This window comes from Nanorana parkeri, unplaced genomic scaffold, assembly GCF_000935625.1.
Source record: "Nanorana parkeri isolate BGI_ZX_2015 unplaced genomic scaffold, ASM93562v1 scaffold1728, whole genome shotgun sequence".
In the NCBI taxonomy this organism is placed as follows: domain Eukaryota; kingdom Metazoa; phylum Chordata; class Amphibia; order Anura; family Dicroglossidae; genus Nanorana; species Nanorana parkeri.
In genome coordinates, this window is record NW_017307996.1 from 212093 (window position 1) to 236047 (window position 23955).

The 23955-nt window shown below is 42.4% G+C and overlaps 2 protein-coding genes across 2 annotated transcripts in view; both read right to left on the reverse strand.

Moving 5' to 3' along the window:
- The window catches only part of LOC108799446 (alpha-2-macroglobulin-like protein 1), a 13770-nt gene extending 10616 nt beyond the window's left edge, over window positions 1–3154 (reverse strand). The window contains exons 1-3 of the mRNA XM_018571300.1: window positions 3052–3154; window positions 2662–2780; window positions 361–528 (exon numbers count right to left, since the gene is read on the reverse strand). Coding sequence (XP_018426802.1) covers window positions 361–528; window positions 2662–2780; window positions 3052–3154 — 390 coding nt within the window. The remainder of the gene's footprint in view (window positions 1–360; window positions 529–2661; window positions 2781–3051) is intronic.
- Window positions 3155–7979: 4825 nt separating this feature from the next.
- On the reverse strand, window positions 7980–20938 carry LOC108799447 (alpha-2-macroglobulin-like protein 1). Its single transcript, XM_018571302.1, has 7 exons — window positions 20766–20938; window positions 18711–18894; window positions 17257–17419; window positions 16742–16794; window positions 12810–12830; window positions 11172–11325; window positions 7980–8068 (listed from the first exon to the last, which is right to left on the reverse strand). The coding sequence occupies exons 1-7, from the start codon at window positions 20828–20830 to the stop codon at window positions 7980–7982; spliced, it is 729 nt and encodes a 242-aa protein (XP_018426804.1). The 5' UTR covers window positions 20831–20938.
- Between the last annotated feature and the right edge of the window lie 3017 nt (window positions 20939–23955).

The window sequence follows — 23955 nt, forward strand, 5'->3', positions numbered from 1 at the left end:
CCACTGGTGGCCGACGAAGCTCTGCTTGCCCAAAGCAGGGCTAAATGTAGAGAACATCTACCCAATGGATAGTTGGGTAGTTGTTTTCTACTCCCTGCTGCCTCAGGGCTGGGCCTTGGTTGGCCTTGTGGGAAATCCGGCTCTGCCTGCAAGACCCACTGTGACTTTTCTTTCTGCCCCAGGGAACATTAACCTTACTCTCCAAGATGTTAGAATGTCTCTTTGGGTTATAAGAAAAACTCCTGAGGTTCATTTGTGTTTGTTATAATTCCATAACAGATATTCTGCCGAAGAGTCTTGCAAATGTGGCTTCATTCATACGAAAATATGGGAGGCTTTTCCCAGCAAGATCTTACTCACTTTCAGATAAACTGTATGTCCACTCCATGGTGTTGTGTCCAATGTGAAACTCACTTCCCCCTTCTCATCTGTCTCATACACACGTTCCTTTATCACAGTATCATATTCCTCTGTCACATACAATGTCTGAGATTTCATTGCTGATCCATCAGCACTTGATAATTTTACCTAGGAGAACAAGAGATTAAAACAGAGTAGTGATGTTTAGAACTCCAAATAAAAAAAGTTGTTCTCTGTAGTTGGGTTAATTTAGCCATCTGTGTCTCTGTTGGGGAAATATTCCATACCTCTTTGCCCCAGTCACCACACCAAAAGTGAGCCCAAAACTCCCCAAATATGATTCTTTAAATGCAACTGGTGTTCCCACTGTAGATATTTTGCTCACTTCCTTTCCTGGTGATCATACAAAGACTTAAATAAGAAGTCTGGGAATATTTAAAACTTACCCTTGCAAAGGGGCTACCCCTGCACGGCAAGGGTTAAGTGCTCATTGTGTTCTTGATGAATTCGCACAATTAGTGCCCCTGTTGGCACCCTTACGCCTGGTATCCTTCGATTAGGAAATTGAAGGAGCCAGATGAGAAATGGAAGGAGCCGGATGGAAAATTATCGAGCAAACTGTGATGGCTGCCATCACTGTTCGGGTATTCTGACAGCGGCACACCCACCACTGTCAGATTACAAAGAACACACTAGGAGATGTGTCTATCTATGCTGTTTAGTGTGGATGGATGTATCTGTTATATTTTCTCATTTAGCCCTCAGGCGGACGAATGCCCAGTGTAAGCTTTTAATGGGTCTGTTACAAGTGATATGTCATTAACACCTTTAGGTGTATTTAACTGGAGTTTTATTGAATTTACTTCTCATCAAAAATGGTTCTTGGATGCAACATTTCCTTTTTTAACCACAAGAAGGCTACTCGTGTGATTTTATTACACTTGACTATCCCACTTAGCACTGTATGATTTCAGCAAAGGTACCAGAATGACTTATCCCATCTGACTTATATTGAGATTGAGATAAACAGCTTCCAATTGGCATATTAGGAGGAGTTCAAGGAGAGCCTTTAAATATCTACCCTTTAGAAATCCTCTGACACCCAGCACCAGCCACAAGGCCCACCTTGGCACAGATTAACCGAAAAGGATGTACATGAGTACATGAATAAACATGTCACTCCTGTAGATGGGAACAGTTCAGAGCATCCCATCCACAATAAACATAAACAGATGCCTCTACTATCAGAGCAAACACATACAAACATTAACAGACCAAGAAACGTAAACAAAGTCAAATCTTGGACATTATCCTGCTATGGATGTAAATGGAGTTACCCATACTACCTCTGCAGACCTACTAGTGTTTGAACTGGACTAATAATGAGTTTTTTTTCACATTATGTAGAGATAATGATTCTTTAAACAGATCACACAACACTAATATTTTCCTCCTGGATAGATGCCAGTAGAGTTGTCAAATGTTGTATCTCCACACTTGCATCATAAAGTGAAATGGGGAACACTGAAAAATGACCTGAACTGTGGAAGCTGTGCCCAAAAAAAGGAAAATTACTTTTCTAGATCTTCTCTATAACGTAGCAATTTTGAAATTTTGGAGTACAGGTCCACTATAAATTAATGCTGTTTCTTAATGCTCATTGGCGACTTAGTAATGTGCAATAGTTTATTGGAAACAGTAATGTAAAGGGAAATACTGCTTTACTTTTTAGTAATATAGTGTATAGCAAAGTTAAAGTGAACTCCTTTTTCTTCCATTACATACTCCACATACTCCAGCTAAACGACACAAATGCTAAAATTATTAGCCATTAAATGTACTCCCAAACATAAGCTACATAATGGTAGTATTTTGTTTCAAAGAAGTCCCAGCACACATGAAGTTTGAAACAGCTGCAGTCTTTGCTTTAAATTCAGCGTCATGGCATTTTCTACCTCACCTGACCCCCCACAGTAAATCATCCAGCAATGCCACATGAATGCTGAAGGAATTGATGGGTCTAACGAAGGGAAGGGGGGAGGAGTCCAGTGACGCCACGGGCATCAACATCACCAGACTCCTCCCCCCTTCCCTTCGTTAGCCGACTGAGCCACTTGGCGAAGGTGGGGAGGAGTCCGGTGACGTCGATGTCCGTGACGTCACCGGATCTCCGACGGGACGCCCGGAAGCCGCCAGAGAGGTGAGTGTATTCATTAGCGATCAAAAGAACTTTAATCGATCAAAAATGTTAACGATTAATTCCACTCCTGATTCATCATGTCACCAGCCATCATTTCTTACCCTTCCCCTGTATCTCAGGCCTGCTTTGTAGTAAGAATCTGATGCTTCTGTTTCTTCAAAGGTCACTTTAGTAATCATAGCTGAAACTTTGCAGCTGCCGGTAGCATTGGATTGGATTCCTGTAAAGAGAGCAAAGAGCTTATTTAGGGTACTCATTCTTCTTAGTAACTAGCAGATAGTATGCATGTCTTGCAGGTATATTATGAGATTGAAGTAATCCAGGAATATGTGGTGTCTCTCAGCACTTATTAACCCTTACCCTATAAAACCAAGCAGATGTCCAAGTTTCTGAAGCTTCTATCCAAAAAGGAGGGGTGTAAATGGACTAGGATCTATCCTTTGTAACTTGCTTGGATTGTAAGGGCAAATACTTAATTAAAGCCCAACTACTGCTAACTGTAAGGATCGCGGCACGTCCGTGCCTTCCAGGCTGGAACGCAGCCACAAACCAGGAAGTCCTGAAAGAGCCGATGCGTTCCAGCCTGGAACGCATCGGCCCAATGACGTCACTGGCACCGCCTCATTCCTTCCGCCTTAAAACGCCGGCAGACAGTCAGCTCGGTGTTCGACTATAGCTACTGTGGAGTGAGCACCTGCTGACTCTGCCGGCCATACGAACCCTGGACCCCCTAACCTGGAGAGAGAGAGACCAACTGTGAGTGGATCAGGACACTGCAGCTTCCCCCTGCTCAGGGACGAACAGAGAAACCTACAAACAGCAAGTATCTGTGTCATCTATTATTTGAGTCGGCTCCATCTGCTGGTTGCTTCTATATTGCATCTACTTGCCACCACTCTACCATAGGAGATCTGTGAACTGCTACCCCCTACTATATATGTGAATGGGAAACCTTCCTATTACTGATTGACTTCATACTGCATGTATGCTCAAATGTTATAACCCTGAACTAAACTCCTGCAAGGTATAGAAGACTGTTGTGATCTTGAACCTCAGTAATCCATTGCCTTCAATAACCTCTCTTGCTTCATAAGAATCTAAAATCTTCGTTGCTTTGACCCTGCGTATGCTGGAAATACATACTGGTCTCTAAACTACCCTCTTTTCTTTATGGTAAATGATGGTAGGACTCCTAACTCTCAATTGACAGAGAGAGAGAGATGCCAGGAGGCCGACACTGAATACCGTTTATACTAAACTACCTGCTTCCTTAGTTGTTCCGCAGCTGAGATTCAAGCCTGTCTGGCCAGGCCCTCACAATATAGTGGAACCCATTTACCATGAATCCAGCGGAACTAGCGGGCCATATAGTTACCCTAAATCAGAAGGTAGAGACCTTGAACAGGTCTCTGCATGACCTCCAGCTTGAAAATCAAGCACTAAAGATGACTATAGCTCAAAATGCTGCTGCACAGAAAGAAGGTCCAGAACCCAAGGTCAATCCTCCCGAACCCTTTGCTGGGAAACGCAAGATGTTCAGAGAGTTCATCAATTCTTGTAAATTGATGTTCGACTTGCTGCCGCGAACCTACCCTACGGATCGGGTGAAAGTTCTCACGCTAATCTCCTATCTCAGAGGAGAACCCAGAGCGTGGGCCGATACTTACATTGATAAAGAGGACCCTCTCTTGAATTCCTATCCTCGATTCTTGGAGGCCATGTCTCGCCTATACGAGGATTCCAGCAAGCAAATTACGGCGGAAAATGCCATAAGGGCCCTGAAGCAGGGGAAGAGGCCGGTTGAGGATTTTGTTGCAGAATTCCAGCGTTGGGCCAGAGAGACCGAGTGGAATGACATCGGTCTCCGGAATCAGTTCCGACTCGGTCTCTCTGAGACCTTGAAGGACGAACTGGCAAGGGATGATCTTCCTCACACTCTCGAAGGCCTCATTCAGCGGTCCATCACCATAGACAGACGCCTAAGGGAAAGGCGTGCTGAGAGGGTTTCTGGCACCTACCCATCATACCCAAGAGTGAGCCCCCCTCCCGTGGAAAAGATGGAGATCGGAACCATGCGGGGTCCTTTGACGCAAGTGGAAAAAACCCGAAGAAGAGTCCAAAACCTCTGTCTGTACTGTGCCTCTCCCAAACATGAGGTTGATGCCTGCCCTATAATCACCAAGAGGAGTGGAGGTAAGGCTCTTCATATGTGCAAAATCAGTCCTGCTACGCCCCGTTCAAATGACTACATATTCCTTTCTCTCACCCTACAGTGGGACCAAGTCCGGATGACTACTAGGGCGATGCTGGATACCGGAGCCTGTGGAAATTTCATAGACATCCAACTTGTAAAACTCAATAAAATCCCTCATTCCAAGAAAGCAACACCGGTTTCTGTGAGTTTTATCGACGGTACTACCTCCTCTACAGGGCCCATCTCACCTACGTTTGGGTACTCCTTCCAAAAAACGTAGCAAACTCTTCCTGGGTCCCTTCCCTATAGAAAGGGTGTTGAACCCTAACGCGGTAATACTCACCCTGCCGGATGAGCTGCGCATCCACCCGTCTTTCCATGTCTCCCTCCTCACGCCTTTTACTCCGGATCCTTTCCCTGGCCGCTCCCCTCCTCCTGCAGGTACTCCTCCTCCGGTGCAGGTACTCGGGGAAGAGGAGTTCGAAGTGGCCAAAATACTTGATTCCAGGGGACGCTGGAATAGGCTACAATATCTCGTCCATTGGAAAGGATATGGACCCCAGGATGACTCCTGGGAGAACGCACACTAACACTTTTTTTTGGATAGACCGTGGGAGGGTTAGAACTCCTGTGTCCCTACTGGGGAATATTTCTGTCAGGTTTTAAATTCAGTCTGTGCTCCTATAAAGGGCAATTCTTTTTTTCTCCCTATTCTGACATATCTCTCCTGGACAGGAAGTGAAGGGGGAATCTCTACGTGTTTTTATTGTTGCCAGTGCCCCAGTTGGGTGGGATTTTCCCCTTGCTTCCTGCTCTGTGTAATACCTAACACTTGTCAAATTAAAAGGAATTGAAAGAAATCCCCTAGTGGGGTACAGATAGTACCCCAGTAGGAGAATTGTCCTAACCCTTCCACCTAAACCAAACAGTTATCATATTAGATGATGACTGTAGTTTGGTATCATAACACAAATTCTAGTTCCATACAATTGTATCCACTGATTGTTTCACACACCAACAAGTCAGCTGTTTTTTTACTCTGGAATACATTTGCATCACATAACTTAGTGCAGTACAAGGATTTAGAATAGTTAATGCTAAGACTGTAAACGTCCTATTTTCTGTGCTATATTAGTAGAGCACAAATTTATGTCAGTTCTATTACAACAATTATTACAACAATGCATTACCTGTACCATCTTCTATAAGAGAGACGTCAGCATCAAACTTCATTAGGTAGCTGTATGAATTCAGATTATATGACTCTGTCTGCACTTCTGTTTCAAAGCAGCCACTTCTATCAGTCTATCAGTAGTAGAAGAAAATCGCATATTACTCTATAATCCATATTAGAGTAAGGCATACTCAGATTTATGTTTAACCAACAGTGAATATGTGAGCTTGTGGGCTGTAAGTGTTAGTGTTGTTCAGTAAGTTTTTCATTGCTCCATACCCGTCCTCCGTATTCAGTGCATATATCCTGAGGGCACTGGTTCTTCCTTGCCATCCAGTAATAGCACAAAGCTTTTCGGCACATCCTGGCTTTGATTTCCCCTTGAACAGGCTTTCCAAAAGTGTATCTGGAATATAAAGAAAACAGTAAACACTCAGAAAGGTGTTCAACGTTTATTTGAGGGTTGTGGTTTGTAATCTATACATTTAATTTAAAAAAACTCTTTGCTATGTGGAATATGATTATTTTCATAGTCCACAGACAAACAAGTTAGTTATCATACAGCCCTGTCAAGCTTTTATACAGCCCTGTCATGCCTCTGAGAGGACAGTTTTAAAGGAAACTTGTGCTGAGAAATATAGAGGCCTATGCTTATGACATTGCTAGTTGCCTGACTATCATTGTGATCCAATGTCTTCAGAATGTTGGGGTATTGACCTGGAACATGCAGATCAGGAGTTTTGCTTTCACTCTGATTTTCTAACCTGCATGCTTGTTCCAGGTCAGTGACATAGAAAGTACTGTAGGCAGAGGCAGCCAGGAATCCCTGTCAGACAACTTTGCTAAGTCAATTATCTAATTTTTTCTACTATACCTATGCAACACAAATTGGTCATCAACCTGCCCCCTAATGTGACTGGATATTGAAATATAATTAAAACACTGAGGGGGTTCATCTTTCTAGCCTGTCTAGGGATTGTAGCAACCAGCTGCCCCATACAATTAACCACCCTCTTCTAGTGACCGACAGAGCTGAAATCGAGGCCAGAAGTATGATCCTGAAGAACTTTATTAACATCTGAGCTGAGAGAGAGACAATAAAAAATAGACAGACTCCAGACTGACCAGTCCCTTTTAGTATTTCAGTGCAGATTCAATAGGAGCACATGCTGACACTGAGTAGGAGAGCACAGTTGAATAGGGATTGGTACATAATCTTCAGTAGGAGAGACACCAGACTTGCTCCCAAGGTCCATTACACTTCAGGCACCTCCAGCAGCCACCAGCATCCCTGGTTCTCCTCCTCAATTAGTAGCAAAGGCCTCCTCCAGGCTTGAGGCCTAGCATAAACATTTCCCACACTCAAGCATCCCCACCCCGAGGCCTAGCTCGGGGGCAGGCTTGACAGCACCCAGCCCTGACAGGACTGGTCTGTCTCAGGTTGAACTAGACTGAGCATATGGCAATTCCTCTGAGTATATATGCACTATCTCAGCATGCACCACTGGCCATGAAAGCCCCAGTGATTGGCTAGTGGGCTGCACGCACACTCACAGTGTCCTCCATTGGCTGCCCCACACTGCAGCAGAGTCACACTCCACTCAGGCAGGTACAATCAATGCTAGAACACCTGGAATTACCCAGATAAATACCAACGGTAATTCAGCTCTGGCAATCACAAACTTTCTAGTAGCCACCTCACAAAAGGTGATGGGGCTACACTAATGTGCAAAGTAAATGATTAATACGATTTTTAATCATGGTGACCTGAACCCAATATCCTGGAAGCAGATACTGCCTTTAGTTTGATACCATTATCAGCACCTTTCTGTTCTCAACAGATGAACTTTATCAGCTTGTGCCATTGTGTACCTCTTAAATAAAAAATACAATGTTAACATTCGTTGTTCTGCCTGTGATATTTAATGTGTCTCTTACATGTATTCTTCTGTAAAAGTGTGCCCATAATGCAAAGGTTTCTATTATTTACATGATAAGAAAGAAAGAAATAACAAAGAAGTTAGACAAATAAGCACTTCTTTAATTCTGATTTACCTTCCACATATTTTGAAAAGAATGGTCTCCGTCAGGATAGTAACCACAGCAGGAAGCTGAACAAGAACTTCAAATGTTGGCAGCTCTGAAAATAGAACCAATATGGAAATATAAAATGAAAACAATGTGAAAGAAACACTGTAATACAACATTATAGTCAAAACCCATTACAATGGTCTCAACATGTGCCAATATATAAACTATAGAACCTCGAGAAAGTTTTTGTGATTCTAGTACATATGGAGGCTTCATCAACAAATATAGAATCAAGAGATAATATATTATATTTATGTATAGCCAAAAATAAATATACAACCAAAGATATTGTTACTAATAATTTAAAAATATAGAAAATGATAATCATGGATGTAGAGAAGATTATTGGCTCAGTGTTGTAGCTGCTGTATAGTACTAGTTGGGATGCAAAAGGTTAAAAGTGATAATAAAGAGAAAAGAAGAAAAAAACTAGCGCTAAGGGCCAAGAGGAGAAAAGTAGTGCTGAAGACTGAGTTAGCCAAACATGCTGTAGAGCCCAGTATGAATAAGGTAAAATTGAGTGACTGTTAGGCAGAAGAGTAGAATGTAAGATTGGTAGGTGTAGGGATGAGCTTAGTGATTTCTCTCAGAAAATTGATTTTTCCTACGTTGGAATTAGCCTCACATGTCCCCATGTGGTCTACTTAAGCTGCACCTGTTCCCAAACTATGGACATTACACCATTCACATATTCTTAACAAGACGTAACTTTTAAAACAAGCCCTCACTTATCTCTTTAGCTCTTTTTAATGTGAAGCTATTCATTCTCAAAGATCATGAAAGATCACAACAAAGACTCCAAAGTCAGGTTCCAATAATTTTTTAACAGCTTAGAAACATTTGCTGTATCTTTACATTAGAGGGTTAGTAAGCTGTCAAGATCTGTTCTCATATGAAAAGGCCAAGATTTCAATGACTGTGTTGTGAAATTTGAATATACATTTCTCCTCAATGCCTATAGATACAGAGGTGAGTGAGGGTGTGTTTTATAGTGATTTTCCGACTTGTTGACAATATGTAAACATGTCTACTAACTGTACACAAGAAAACCTTAATTAGAATATCAAAATTTAAAAAAGTAAAAAATTATAAAAAAGATATACAAACTCTAGAGAGTATTGAATGGATTACATGTTCAGGTCCAGCAGCGATTTTGGCATGCAGCTGTGCAACATTGACAAGGCAACACAACCAATATCTCACTGGACTGGGGACAGTTTACTAGAAGCAGGAAGTAGAGGCTGGGGGTGGAGATCACAAAATAAGTAAAAGTGCACTTAAGACGCATTTGGTCATTAAAGGAGAACTATGGGGTTAAGGCTTTTCTCCATAGTTCTCCTTAGTGTAACGGGAGGACACAAACTAGGGTCCTACCGTCACCCTAAGCTCAGTATACCGCGAGCTACAGCTAGAACTATGAGGTGAGTGAAAAGCACTCGCCTCATAGTTCTCCTTTAAATACGCAGGCTGCAGATGTTGACCAAAACGCAAACACTGCACTGATTTGGACATTTTTCTAATGAGAACTTTTTTTTTGGTGAATTTAGGTATGTGTTGGAGTGCTAGACCCCAGAGTGGATGAAAAAACAGGTCAAGCTTTTTAGAGGAAGCTGTCAATCAAGCTGTCACTAAGAGTCCCCGGAGTGGTCTGTAGAACATTGGAAGAATGAAAGTGCCACAAAGTTTGGACAAGTCCCGTATAAATTTTGTTCATTAAGGCATGTTAAACCAAAGACAACAGATTTGGGGGGCTCAAAACTCCACCTTTATCAGGTCTTGTATGCTGACAGTGAGTTTTTGAACAGAGAGCTGTTGTAGCATAAAACAAACAGCACCAGGAATCAGTTCAGCAGGCTGTCAGTCTGATGACCAGGTTCCTGGTCTTATTTATTTTATGCTACAACAGCTGTCTAGTACAAACTCAAACTCACTTTCAGCATACAAGCCTTGATAAAGGGGGAATTTAGGGAGCCCCTGAAATGCATTGGCTTTTGTTGTTCAAATGTGCTCTCATCCTTACAATGTTCAACTTTTTGGTGAATTTGATATTTTTATTATGAAAATGATAGCAGTAAATTATCCCTGATGAGAAGAGGCTTGGTTTAGATACAAGTGTGGTAATGAGCTGCAATGATATACAGTATGAGTGTTATTTGTGCACATGAAGGTAGTAAAAAAAAATCACTTTAAAGAAAATGTCTACTTAAGTTCTTAAGTTACGTGTACTTTTTGCTCCTTGGACAGAACTACTGTCTACAAATCCAGACATATGCTACTCTTCTTTTTTTTAAGGCCCGTTGCAGACCTGAGTGATTCGGGATCGCACGGTACTGCACAATTGCAGACAGCGATTGCCACGTGGCCCCATTGATTTCATGTAACTTTCTTTTGCGATACACGACGTGCGTGACTGGGTTGCCATTAGAATATAATGGCACCCACAGCGTGATCGTCTGTGATGGGCAACTCCATGAACGTGCGACAATCTGCGTGGTATCGTGCACGATTGCCGCGCGGTGACAGATCACCTAGGTGTGCACTGGCCCTTAAAGTCATTGTAAAGCGCTGCCCAAACTGTTGGTGCTATATAAATCCTGTATGATAATAATAATTTCACAGCTGATGGGCTTTATGGGCCATGGTGGTTTGTTACCAAGCATACTCGCCCCAGGATGAGACAATGGAGTCAGTGTCTATAAACGGCTCGGCACTTAAAAATACTATATCCCTGTCTCTGGCTTCAGTTATTTCTGAATCATTGACCTGGACCTGCTTGCATATTAGAAAGTCGGAACAAAGTCAGAACCCATGTTCTGCATACTTGATAAAAGTCAGAGATTCAAAAGTAAAGCCTATGATTCAGCAGGACAGCCAGGCAGCTAGCATTTTAGGAAGGAGATGCCATTAAAGACAGCTATCCTGACCCCACAGCTCAGGTTTCCTTTAAACCATTAGTAAAATAAGAAACTCACCCAATATAACATATTTCACAGCCATTGACACAATATGCCATACAGTCTGTTTTGACGTTGTACTGAGTGGAACTAAACATTTCAAGATGAAATATAATGACAGTAGAATGACCAAAGATGATTACACTGGGGCCCTGTATCGTATGCCTGCTACAGATTAATAAAACACAAATCACTCACCATATTCTAGCACATGGAAATCTTGCTGAGCATTGGGAGCAATGATCACATAGACTCCCAGCTGTGACTCTGAACCAAGTGGAAAGGACAGATCGATAATGCCTTTATCGGGTATTAGGTTTAACCACTGACCAATGCGATTCTGTTTTGGATCCTTAAGAAAGAAACAAAGCAAAAAAAAGAGTACAATAGCAGAGCACCATGTACGCATTTACCACCTCAATACACAGGAGACATACAAGACAATCGAATGACCATAGTGAAGCACAAATGATGATAAAGTCCAATCAATATAGAAATCACTCACTGTAAATTTTCATACTATCAGGTTATTTGGCAGTGGTCTTTTTTTTCCTCAGCTACAATAAATTTGCAGTTTCTGTTGCAAATCCCTTGACAGCAGCTGAGATGCCGCAGCTGACACGGATCCCGACAATTATGTCTGGATCCGCCAGCTGCGTGAGTGACAGCTGGCTCTGCCTATCTAGAGGCAGAGCCAGCTGTACCTGTCCCCTCCCCCGTCCGTTCCGCCAGTCAGCGCTGGCGGATCAGAGCGGGGAGGGGGGAATCAGTCCCTCCCCTGTCACGGCAGAGAGCTGTGACAGGATCATGAGGTGAGCGAATGCCGGTATGTGTTCGGTCACCTCCCGATCTACTGAGCCGACCTGTGACAGTCCCATTGTCACAGGTCGGCTAGAACTATAAGGTGAGTGAAAAGCACTCACCTCATAGTTCTCCTTTAAGCTGGCCATACACCTATAGATTTTTTTCTATCAGCCTGTGGTCAGATATAAAACGTTCAACAGATTCCTCCATAAACTGCGTTTATGGAGCAATCTCCCACTGGGCCAAGCTTTAGTATATTGCTAGTCAGCCCCGCTGGCTCTTAAAATACCTGAAAAATACCTGCTTCCAATTAGATTGCTCAGGTATTTTGAGAGCCAGCTGGGCCGACTAGCAAGATACTGAAGCTTAGCCCAGCGAGAGATTCCTCCATCCACACGGTTTAGCGTAGATGGAGGAATCTGTTGCACTTTTTCCACCTGACCATAGAAAATCTGCAGATAATCTATAGGTGTATGACCAGCGAAAGAGATAATTTTGGAATCATCCAAATAAGCAAAAAGTAGATTCAGGTACATCTGAGCATTTTTGAGTAGAGTTCTCCTTTAAATGCCTTTGCAGGCCATGAAGGCTTTAGTTCGGTTTGGATGGTAAACACTTGTGACATTTGGATTTGGTTATGTGTGTGTTCACACTGATAACTACATCTTTAGAAGGTTGAGCCACTACTTGCTGGGTTTGAATAATGTACATACGGGCAACATTGGAGTTATTGAACACTGGGCAGTTAGCTTGCCATTGAAGTAAAATATGATTTCAATATGTTTTATTAGCTTTCTTTTATTAGCACTCACACTGAACTGTTAACTAAAGAAGGAGCAGTGCAGACACGGCCAAGCATGCCTTGCAAACATAGCAAACGCAAGCGAACATTACTCCATAAGATCCAAAATTCAAACACTTCAAATTCTTCCAAGATGCTTTACAAATACAGGTCAGGAGCAAAAAACAAACTTCCTTTGATACAAGACTTTAGAGATAGGAACATATTGAAGACAGGGTTTTGTTACTCACCTGTATCTCCACTAGGGGGCACTACAGAGACAAAACGGAAAGATTGTCACACAGTTTAGGATTCCAAATGAAAAAATAAGAATGCGTGTATTAACTTTGTGCCAACATTGACCCTTTATCTGCAGTCCTTCATTTTCTCATCCACACACAGGTCATATGTACCACATTCCAGAATATCACAACTGTATCACAGATTACAGTGTCTACCTATTGAAATGCCCGTGTTCTCTGGTATATGTTGCTAAAATGACATGGTCATTCAGATGTAGATTTCATAAGCACAGGAGTGACATTTGTGTGGCCCTTGAGTACCATCTGCAGAGGCCAATTATAGTAGTAATAAACTTTTAAACTTTTTAGAATAATGAATCCAGATCAAACAAATATACATTGCCCAGCGAAATATTTCTTTTAATTTTTGCTCAAACACTTACAGTCATCATGTTTCTGAACAGCTGGCTCCAACTCTCTCAGCTCCGTTTCCCTGAACTTCCTGTCTAGTACTTGATCACAGGGCACAGAGCAGCCTCAACTACTAGCCTGGGAAAAGGAGGAGGTTGGAGGGAAGAGCACGGAGGAGCTTAATAGCACACACAAGCGTGGCCCCATAGGACCCTGCAAGGGAAAGGAGCCACCATAAAATAGAATATCAGGACCAGTGCTCAGGGGACCAGATGATTCTGCAGGAAGCGGAAACTTTTAAACATCAAGAAGCAGCATCCATTGTAAGTGATTTCATCAGCATCATTCATGTCACTTTAAGCACAATGAGCTGGTTGCTGTACATTTTTTTAAACCTCAACATCATATACATGAAACCGAGGCATGATTACTGAACATGTTCAGAGACCAAATCAAGTAGAAGACAGAAATCTTATTCTATTACACTGAGTGTCTTTTTTGTATCTACACCCTGCAGATGAACTTGAATTATGAATCTGTCACTCCTGCGCTTCCTGCCTGAACACTAATCTTGTGGGTCTCTGGTTTCCTTTGGACTATAGTACACTGATTATACTTTTTGTGATTATATTTATTTTTTCAGCATTATTGTTAGTTTGTATTATTTTGGCATTTTCCCCTCTCCGCTTTTATTCTTTTAACTTGTATTGTTTGTCAGATCTGCCGCTCTGTACATTTTTTTTTAACTTAGTTTCATTTCAGGCTGTTTCCCTAGGGATGGTTTCCATGTAACCCACAAACTTTGTTTGCTATTGGCTGGCAATTTGGAGGAAGTCCCTTTTGAATTCTGTGATGCAAGCGACATTTTTGTAAATAATTTTTTTTAAATGGAACATTGTTTATAACCATAGAATCTACCAATAAAAACAATATAGTCGAGGTTGGACCCTCTGGCTGAGCGAGCAGGCAGGCAGTGCTAGGCTCTCTGTATAGGAAGCTATAATAAATGCACCAAATTTGAAAAGTTTCTTTGTAAACAAACAAAAAAAAGATTCATACAAATAATGAAAAAAGGATATTAAAAACATACGTTGATAAAACTTGTTAACCACTTGAAGACCAGGTGTTTATACCCCCTTACTGGCCAGGCCATTTTTCAGTGTTCAGCGCTGCGCTACTTTGACTGACATTTATTCCGTCATGCAACGCTGTACTGAAATGAATTTTATACCATTTTTTGGGGACAGATAGAGCTTTCTTTTGGTGTTATTTAATCACCACTGGGGTTTTTATTTTTTTCTATATTTTAGAAAATTTACAGAAAATTTTGGAAAAAAAAGTGTTTTTTACATTGTTAGGAAACAATTATTATTACCCAATTTTTTGGTAAAATATAAAAGACGGGGTCACGTCGGGTAAGTAGACACCAAACATGTCATGCTTGAAAATTGTGCGCACCCGCGAAATCGCAAAAAACTACAATACCCAAAATTGACCATAGGCGACGCTTTAAAAGCTTTTACCGCTCATCAGTTTAGTGTTATCAGTGATTGATGGCCCTAAAATTATCGCTCCCACTGCGACGGTCGCGGCTATATGTAACATGTGCGGCGTCATGGGTGCAATCGTTTTCACAGGTATGCGCACCTGACGCATGTTTGCATGCGTGTATGTATGGGTGGTATAATTTTAGGGCCTGCTCAGATCTAGAGACAACGGCCGGCCCTGAGGTGGTTAATTGAAGAAAAAAAAAAAATTACCCAAAAACCATACTTGGTGGTGATTTATGAAAACTGGAACAAAAAGCAATAGGGCTAAATTTACACCGGAGCATTTTGTAGCTCGAATGACAAAATTCGACAATAGTCACTAGGAGGATTCCCATTGCTTTCAATGGCCCCTGTTCACACTGGAGTGTTCTGTCGCTTGTAGTAAAAACGCTTGTAGCTCAGAAACGTACATGAGCTTCTTTTGGAGCAGAGTCAAGTATTTTGGGCCCAATAGGCTTTAATGGGAGTACCTGAACAACGTGCAAGAAACCTACAAAAGGTGCGTTTTTATGCATTTTCTGTTACTTTTCTTGAATAAAATTAAATGATTGGTCTATCTACTTGTTATGGTTAACACATTAAGCAAACCTAACATACACCCCCTAGAGCCAGATTTTTGCATACCAAACATAGGTTGCTTTTAGCACAGCGGGGTTCCCAAAGGTGACACACAGCCACCCGCACATCATAGTACTGACAGTCAGTAACATATCACCTTGTATAACAGGTTTTTACACTGGCAACTGCCTGCTGATATAATGTTACACGGTCCTCTATAGTGCCAGGATAGTTGGTAAACTTTTGTTTGTGGGATATTGTAATAATAGCATTTGTCTACTCTAATCCTTTCAGAGACACAGCTTGATGATATTTAAGCAACATAGGTGGCAGTATAACCCTACGCTGCTTAATCATCAAGCTGTGTCAATTACAATTTGTACAATGTGGTCCAATGTGGTTCTGTACACCTAGAACTAAACTGCCAGAAGGCAGAGTGTGCCACTTCCAAAAACACTGAGTATTAGTTATTATTTACAGGGGTAGTGAGGGGAAGTGAAGTGGCACTAAAGTTGACTTAAGGCACCAGAGGATGTCTAGAACAAGATGAGACAGTAAATTTGGCTTATAAGCCAGGCTGGCTTTAAATTGCTTTGCACTAGGGATGCATCGATACTGGTATTTCGGTATCGAGTACCAATATTTTTTTTTCAATACTCGCCGATACCGAATATCGGAAGTCCCATTCAGGAAGCCAGGCGGCGTATAATGATTCGGCACCTGGCTTCCTGATTAGCCGGAAGCCGGTCGTGTAAAGACTCGCCACTCGGCTTCCCGATTAGCAGAGAAGCCGTCCCCATGCTTCTCGTCACTATGTGATGAGAAAGCATGGAGCCAGCTTTCTGGCCAATCAGGAAGACGGGCGCTGTGTAATGATGCGGTGACCGGCTTCCTGATTGGCCGGGAAGCCAGCTCCATGCTCCTTCGTCATAAGGTGACGAGGGAGCATAAGGCCGGCTTCCCAACCAATCAGAAAGCCGGGCCCTGCGTCATTACACGGCGCCTGGTTTCCTGATTGGCCAGCTCCCAACCAATCAGGGAGCCGGGCCCTGCGTCATTACACGCTGCCCGGTTTCCTGATTGGCCAGTAAGCAAGTGACGAGAGAGCATGGAGCTGGCTTCCCGGCCAATGAGGAAGCCGGGCAGCGTGTAATGACGCTCTGCCCAGCTTCCTGATACCGGAAGTATCGGGCTAGGCATCGGAGCATTTGGGCGAGCACACGTACTTGCCCAAATACTCGGCATCGGCACCAATACCGATACTAGTATCGGTGCATCCCTACTTTGCACCAGTTTTTATCAATCACTGAGGCCAGTTTTTATTAAAGCAATCATGTTACAAATGTACACCTCTCCTTTTTTTTACTTGCAGACAGATACAGATAAGATAAGATAGATACAATAAGATACAGTTTAACTTACAGTGTCATTAACAGCCAGAAGGTCCCTGTTAAAGGTCAATATTCGGATTTTCACTGAAAGACATTACAGACAGACTTTATGGACATTTGTGAAAGCATTAGTAAAAATGGAATTGTCGTGTCATTAAAATGTTAATATATACATGATAAAAGCCAGAAGTATCAGCATAAAGTACTACCTACTGTCCTAGCTACAAAATGTCATGAAACAGGAAATAGGACAAAGTATCCTTCATGGGGACATAAGCAGGAATAAAAATTGACAGAGACTCTAACCATCCACTACTTTATAAACAAATAAGTTGGTGCTGTAAGTACGGTACGTATTTACCCTGCATATTGTAATGAATATTAATAAAATCCCTGAAAAGAAGATTTTTTTCAGTAAAGGAGATTTTGCATTCCTCTTGTCCCCAGTCTTGTAACTGATGCAAGGGACTGGATCAATGGGTAATAAAACTAGGTTACAGGGAAGATTCCAAAAAGCAAAAAAAGTAAAGACTTTAGATGACTCACCAGTCTCATCCTGTTTGTACACAGGCTTGTCGGTTTGAATGAGAGTGAATGAGCCCATATTGCGCACCAGCAGGTTTTTACTTTCAGACAACTGCGTGTTTGGCCCAACAATAGAAAGGTGAATTGATATCACTTCTTCTTTCTTTCCATTTAGACTAGGAGACTGAGAAAGACAGCAGTTCTTAGCACTGGCACTCTTATCCATTAGACAATATTGCCCTGAAGCATGCATCTTTCATTACCTAAACTAAGCAATGTAAAGTTTAAAGTTAGGTTCTACATTTTCTTGCTTCTTATGAATGTTAACAATGTTCAATGCTTTGCTCATTGAAAGCGACACTGAACTCTGGAGTTATATCTTAAAAATGCATTCATGTACCTTAACTAATAACAAAAATGTAGTTTGTGTATCACTCGGCTGTAGATCCTCATATCATCTTTGAATTGGTGTCACTGTCCTTCCTTCTGAAGGGTGGCTACTTTTGTTCCCCACGGTCTGTGTGTGTGTTGCAAAGTAGCCACTGCTCCAAGCTCACTCCTGTGATAGTAAACTAAATATGAGATTGTAGTCTAATTTGTAATGGGATTGTAGTCTATCATGGGATCGAGCTTGTAGCAGTTCCAGAGCCATGTATTATTATCTATGATTAGAAGCACCTCTGCCCTGCTCAGCTGAGTTCCCACTCTAACTATTTTGCAAATGTAACTAACAATTTCAGATTGTAAGCCCTCATGGACAGAGCCCTCCTTACCATCTTGTCTTGAATTGTATTGTTAATGTCTTCCTTATATTGTAAAGCGCAACGCAAACTGTTGGTGCTATATAAATCCTGTATAATAATAATAATAATGGTGTAGGCTCAGCTCATTCTTAACCTTTTCTTTGCCTGTCCACAATCATGCTCTTCCTCTTTTCTCCCCAGGCCCATGGTCAGCTCCTGGTTTGCCTTCCTTCCCAATGTAGCATGGTCAGCTGTCACTCCTATCTCCCTTCCACAGCTACTGCCATCACCAGCTTCCTCTGCTGGTGCCCCCATGCTCAATAATACGTTTCCGTTCACCTCCTCTATCTCCTTGCCCAGCACATGATCAGTTGCCATTCTGTCTCCTCTTTCTCACCCCAAGTGTCCATGGTCAGTTCTTTTCTGCCTCTTCTCCTAGTGGCCTATGACCACCTGCCTCCCTACCCTCCAGCAAGGATAAACTACTGCTCCCCCTTCACTACCCGTTTCCACTATGATCAGTTGTCACTTTGTCTACCCTACAAGCTCTAATAAGATAGCACTCCTGACCAGGCAACTAAAATACTGTCTAATCAAGTAATAAAACATACACGTGTGATACGAAATCACACAGGAAATAAAAACTATTCCAACTAAATTAACTTGTGGATGAAAAGGCACACATTTACTGGTTCAAGTAAAATTAGTAGGACCTGTATTGACTTGACTTACCATGAACTGAACACATTTGAATAACTTGGGTGGGATCATTTCCTGCTGCAGTAGGGTGGAATCCTGAGTCCCATGGTGTAAGGTGACAGTAAGGTTCAATGTCTCTCTGGCTCCACAGATGTCCACACACATGGTCTCAGTGGATGGATGTTCGATCTGCGCTGGGACCAGCAGCAGATAATTTCTAAAAGAGAAAATAAATCAGAATATAATATAATTCTCTCCATATTATTCCATATTCATAATTTCTCATTCTTCTGTTTGTGTGCATACTTCAGTGCTAATATTTAATGCACAAGCTTCTTATTTTCAGCAGTGATGGAAGAAATAAAAACAATCTGTCACATACACTGGCAGCAACTGAAATAACAGTTTACTGCCAGTCTGTTGGTTTCTGTAATGTGGTTCTAATCAGGGCCAGTGCTAGGATTCTTGCCTACACAGGCAAGTTGCATTTTTGCGCGCCTCCCCTCCCCCCCCGACCCCCTGTAAAAACTGGGCATTTTGACAAGTACATGTACTTGTCAAAATGCCCCGATAGGCCAGCTAAATTAGGACCCCACCTGGAGCTCCTACCACTGGACCAGCGCTGACTCGGCCCTGCTCTCCCGCACCGAAGGTAAGTGAAAAAAAAAACATAGCGCAAACATCGGGGCATTTTGACAAGTACAGGTACTTGTCAAAATGCCCTGTTTCTTCCGCCCTCACCCTGCAGCGCCCTCAGGCGGCCGCCTGACTTGCCTTGCGGTAGCACCGGGCCTGGTTCTAATAAGAACGATCACTCAGAGCAAATGTAAATAATTTCCCTAGTGCCTATGTACAGAACAATGTTCCCATCTACTTCAATAGGTGAGTAATCCACATTAAAGAAAACCAATAGTGAGTAAATAAGAGCCGATGCTTTTCTAGGGCACTGACCCGGAACAAGTATAACATTCAGAAGATCTGGCTAGAGATATCAAAGCCTGAAACAGCCAGACACCTAGCATTTTCAGGTAGAGTATAGATATCCTTCCAATTTTCTGGTTTTGGACAGACCCCTCCTTCTAAATATTCTCGCTTCCTGGCATGCTAATCCAGTACCTTATAATTTTTGAGTTACCAACCCATGCAAGCATTGCCCGTCTAGAGAGTCAAAATTATTGGCATACTTGTTTTAGGGCAATGGCTCAAAGAACCAAAGCCACTGAACCAGCATGACAGCCCGGCAACCACCAGTTTCAGAAGAGGCCAGCAACAGCAACCATACATACTTTTCTTGAGACCCCGTTCACACCGGGGTGGTTCGGTCACACAGATCCGCCGACATGAACGATCCAATACATTGCTATGGGGACCGTTCATGCGACTGCGCAGGTCCACGCGACCCGAACCGTCCCCCCACCCGAACTGCTCCCTGCACTATTTTTGCCACGCTGATCAGTGCGGTTTGCATACAGCTTTCAATGGAACAGCGATGATCAGCGCGGTTTAGGGCGTTTTTAAAACTCCCCAAACCTCCCTTTTGAGATCAGCCTGTTAACCGCGCTGATCCGCAACCGCTCTGGTGTGAATGGGCTCTAAAACAGGTTTCCTTTTAATGATCAAATTTGTTGTCATGGAAATAGAGCTTAGTTCCAGAAACATACAAAAAATGAAACTCAAACAATAAAGGCAACAAATTCTATTTCCATAATAGATGACATCACCACACCGCCCTATAATATGGAGGTCTGCCATAAAAAGATGGGGAAGATGATCCCTAAGAGATTGTAGTTTCTACATTAGAGCTCAAATAAAATAGTTGAAGCTTTGTCACTGTGTTCTGCCAAAAAAAGACATATGTGCCTCTATTCTGCAAGAGGACAGAGCTGTGATTCATCATGGCTTCTGCTGCTTCTTGAATTAACATAATATGTTACTACTATGTGAATGTAACATGTTCTTTTACACCATGAGCCAACTCTGAATGCTCAGATGTAACAAAGCCAGACTTCTGCTCCACTGATAGCAATTATGTTCAAATATCAGCCCACAAGCAAAGCCTAATAAAAGAAATGGTAAAGTTTTGCTTACATAAACGACTGCTGTCCAATGGTAGATGAGAGCAGAACACAAACTAGGAGAAAATGGTGCCACATGTCAGAGAAACAAGTGATAAAGTTTCTTTCCAAGTCTTAAATAGTTTGCTTGCTGCTTCCAGCAGGTTCAATGCTCTGGTCTTCTCCTTGTGGCGTCTTAGTTGGAAGATCTTACATTTTATGTTGGCAAGCCTCATCAGCGCTCATTTACATGCTCCCTCTTTTAATAATGTGAAGGCTCCTCCCCCATGCATTGTAACTTTTAATGAAGTTATTTCCTACAAGCCCTGTGTACACATGTTAAACATAGCACACCATTTCCCAGCCTTGGTGATAATTTGTAGTGTTGTACATACAGCTAGCATCATGTGTAGCCAATATGGGCAATGCCTCTTCTAAATGAATGACGGGACCCTCATACTTGTGGCAATTACCTGTAAGTTGCATAGCAAGGGTGCCCACTTAATGGTAAAATGCCCCCATATGGTCTGAAATCCGCTCTGTGCGTACTGACATTGGAACAGTGTTTTCCAGCATCTGTCCTTATAAAACTATCAGGCCTTACAATTACAAGAAGAATATAAAAGAGACTTACTACATTTATGTTTGCTCCCCATCCTCCTCTAACAGACTTACCTGAGTCCTAATTTTAGTGATCCTGCAAAGCTCCTGCAGGTGATCCAGAGCTGTAAAGGGAACACCGATTTGCTGGGTCATGGACAGCAGAATTCATTCCTATTCATTTAATGCAAATCAGGGACTTTCTGTAATCATTTGAAATAATATGTCCACATAAAAATCATTAGTGTAACATAGATAAGTCTGAGACAGGTTTGTGACAAAACTCTTTTCGGACTGAAGTTACAACAATGTTGAATTTATTCCTGCATTCATGATTGTTAATAGGTACCAGTGCCATGTTAGGTAGGGTCCGGGTTAGGGAGAGAGTGTAAGGGCTGAAGACATCTTGAATAAGGCAGAACTCAAGACTCACCAACTGCTTTCCAGCTTCACAGTGTAGAGGGCCTTTGAATACAAAATGCGGTCACAGTGTGTCAGAGAACCATAGCTGGGTCAGCAGACATGTTTGAGCTCTCCCCTGGGTGAGACACCAGACTTCTCTCTGAGGTCCAAGCCCATCCTAGCTTCTCCAGTACCTCCACCAGAGGAAGTTCCTCCCTGGCTCTCCATCCCAGGAACAATTCCTGACCCTGACTGGGTCCACACCTGACCACCGGAAGGCCTTCAGGGCTGGTCAGACAATTCACACTGCACTGACCTTACCCCAGGCAGGAGGCCTGGGGGAAGCGAAGGTCAAACACACTGTCCACCCCAAATATTTATGCGCTCCCGCAGCATGCACCACTGGCCATGAAATTCCTAGTGATTGGCTGGGGAGACACAGATATCCATAATATCTCATTATTGGTTGCTCTGCTCGGTGGCAAGATCACACATTGCCCAATCATGTCTCACCTGTCAGAAAACGCCAAACTACACAATTGGGCGGAGCTAGCTGTCACCACTAGCTCCGCCCAATTGTTTATGTTTTGCCGACATCTGTCAAAATGCCATTATGCGGAGGGTGTTCGTCGCGAGCTCGTCTTTAAAAAAAATGTATTCTATTTATTTTTTATTTCGTCGCCGTCGTCGTGGACAACGCTGGACGTCATGATTGACCATGAATTACGTTGGTGGATCAATTTAAAAAAAAAAAAAATAAGACTTGTCAAAAACATGTCTTTTGTTTTTTATCCAAATAAAGGATTTTATGAAAAGTTTGGACTTGTTAATAACAATTGTATTTAACCCTTTAGTGAATGGGTAAGGGTACAAGTACCCCTTACTCATTCACAAGGGGGGGGCAGAATCTGGATCTGGATAAAGGGGTACCCTGATGTGAATAAGCCCCCTCCCCGCACCCCCACAACCAACGCCCTAAAGGGTCTGGTATTGTTTGGGAGGGGGAACTGCATGCTTTAAGAATTTTTAATTTTTTTTATTGTTTTTTCTTTAGAAATTTCAGTTTTGCTGCAGCAGGTTATATACATTGTACAGATTTGCCACTTTACAGGCAGTTTAAGGGGACCTTATCACAGTCCAGTACCAGGGTTGGTAGTCAAGGGCCTGGAGCCAATGCTTCAATGGAAAAGAGGCTTCCTGTATGGGGGCTCTGCAACTTGGAATGGAACTGGAAAATGTGTCTCAAGGACCCCTTTACTAGTTAATTGAACAGATTGGTTCATCTGGTGGGCCAATTCTGCAAAATGTGGAAAACAGACCAAACAAGAAGCCAATTAAACACACACAGGCAAACAGCTTTCAAGTCAGGCTTTAAAGAAGCAGCAATCCTGGAATGCCTTGCAGAAAGTATTCTGTAACAAATAGGCAAAGTAAGCAAGCAAGTTGTGATCTTTACTTTTATGTAGGATGCTGGCCCACTCCTTCTAGGCCTTCTGCGTGTTTATGTTGGCCAGTAAGGCTGCTGAATAAGGTAGGTTAAGGTTTGTGCAGTCCCTGCAGGATACTGCATTATAGTTTTAGAGCTTGTTCATCACATACTGTATAAGGTACTAAGTGGTTTACTTTTTCATTTATCTGTCACCTTTAAGACTCTCTTCCTGCTAGGACATTTTATTATTTTCTGAACACTCTCAGGAAACAATTAACCACAGCTGTTTGTTATGAGAATTAAGACAGCTGAAAGGACAAGGAACTTTCACTTAGAAGAGCCCAAGGCTGCCTGACTATTCACAAAAGTAATTTTACATATTGACAAAAGTCAATATCCCCTCATTAAAACTGAAATCTAAGCTAAACAAATATTGTCTAAATACAAGAGCCATATGTATTCTTATTTGGATCTTGGTGTCCTTTTTTATTATTTCCATATCTACACAGTAATCCAGCATTAAGCAACTTTGCCTCCGAATGGGAAGACCTGCTGGGTCCAGCTCAGTAAACATGCCATATCTACTTTTGCAAGGCAATATCCCATTGGCCCATTTACCAAGTTCTGCAGGGTATGGCTCTCTCCCTCTCCTCACTCCCTCTCCTGGCTGTCTCTCCTCGTTCTCTCCTCCCTCTCTCTAGTGTCTCCTCACTCTCTCCCCTGGCTGTCTCTCCTCGATCTCTCCTTGCTCTCTTTCCTCACTCTCTCTCCTGCCTGTATCTCCTTGCTCTCT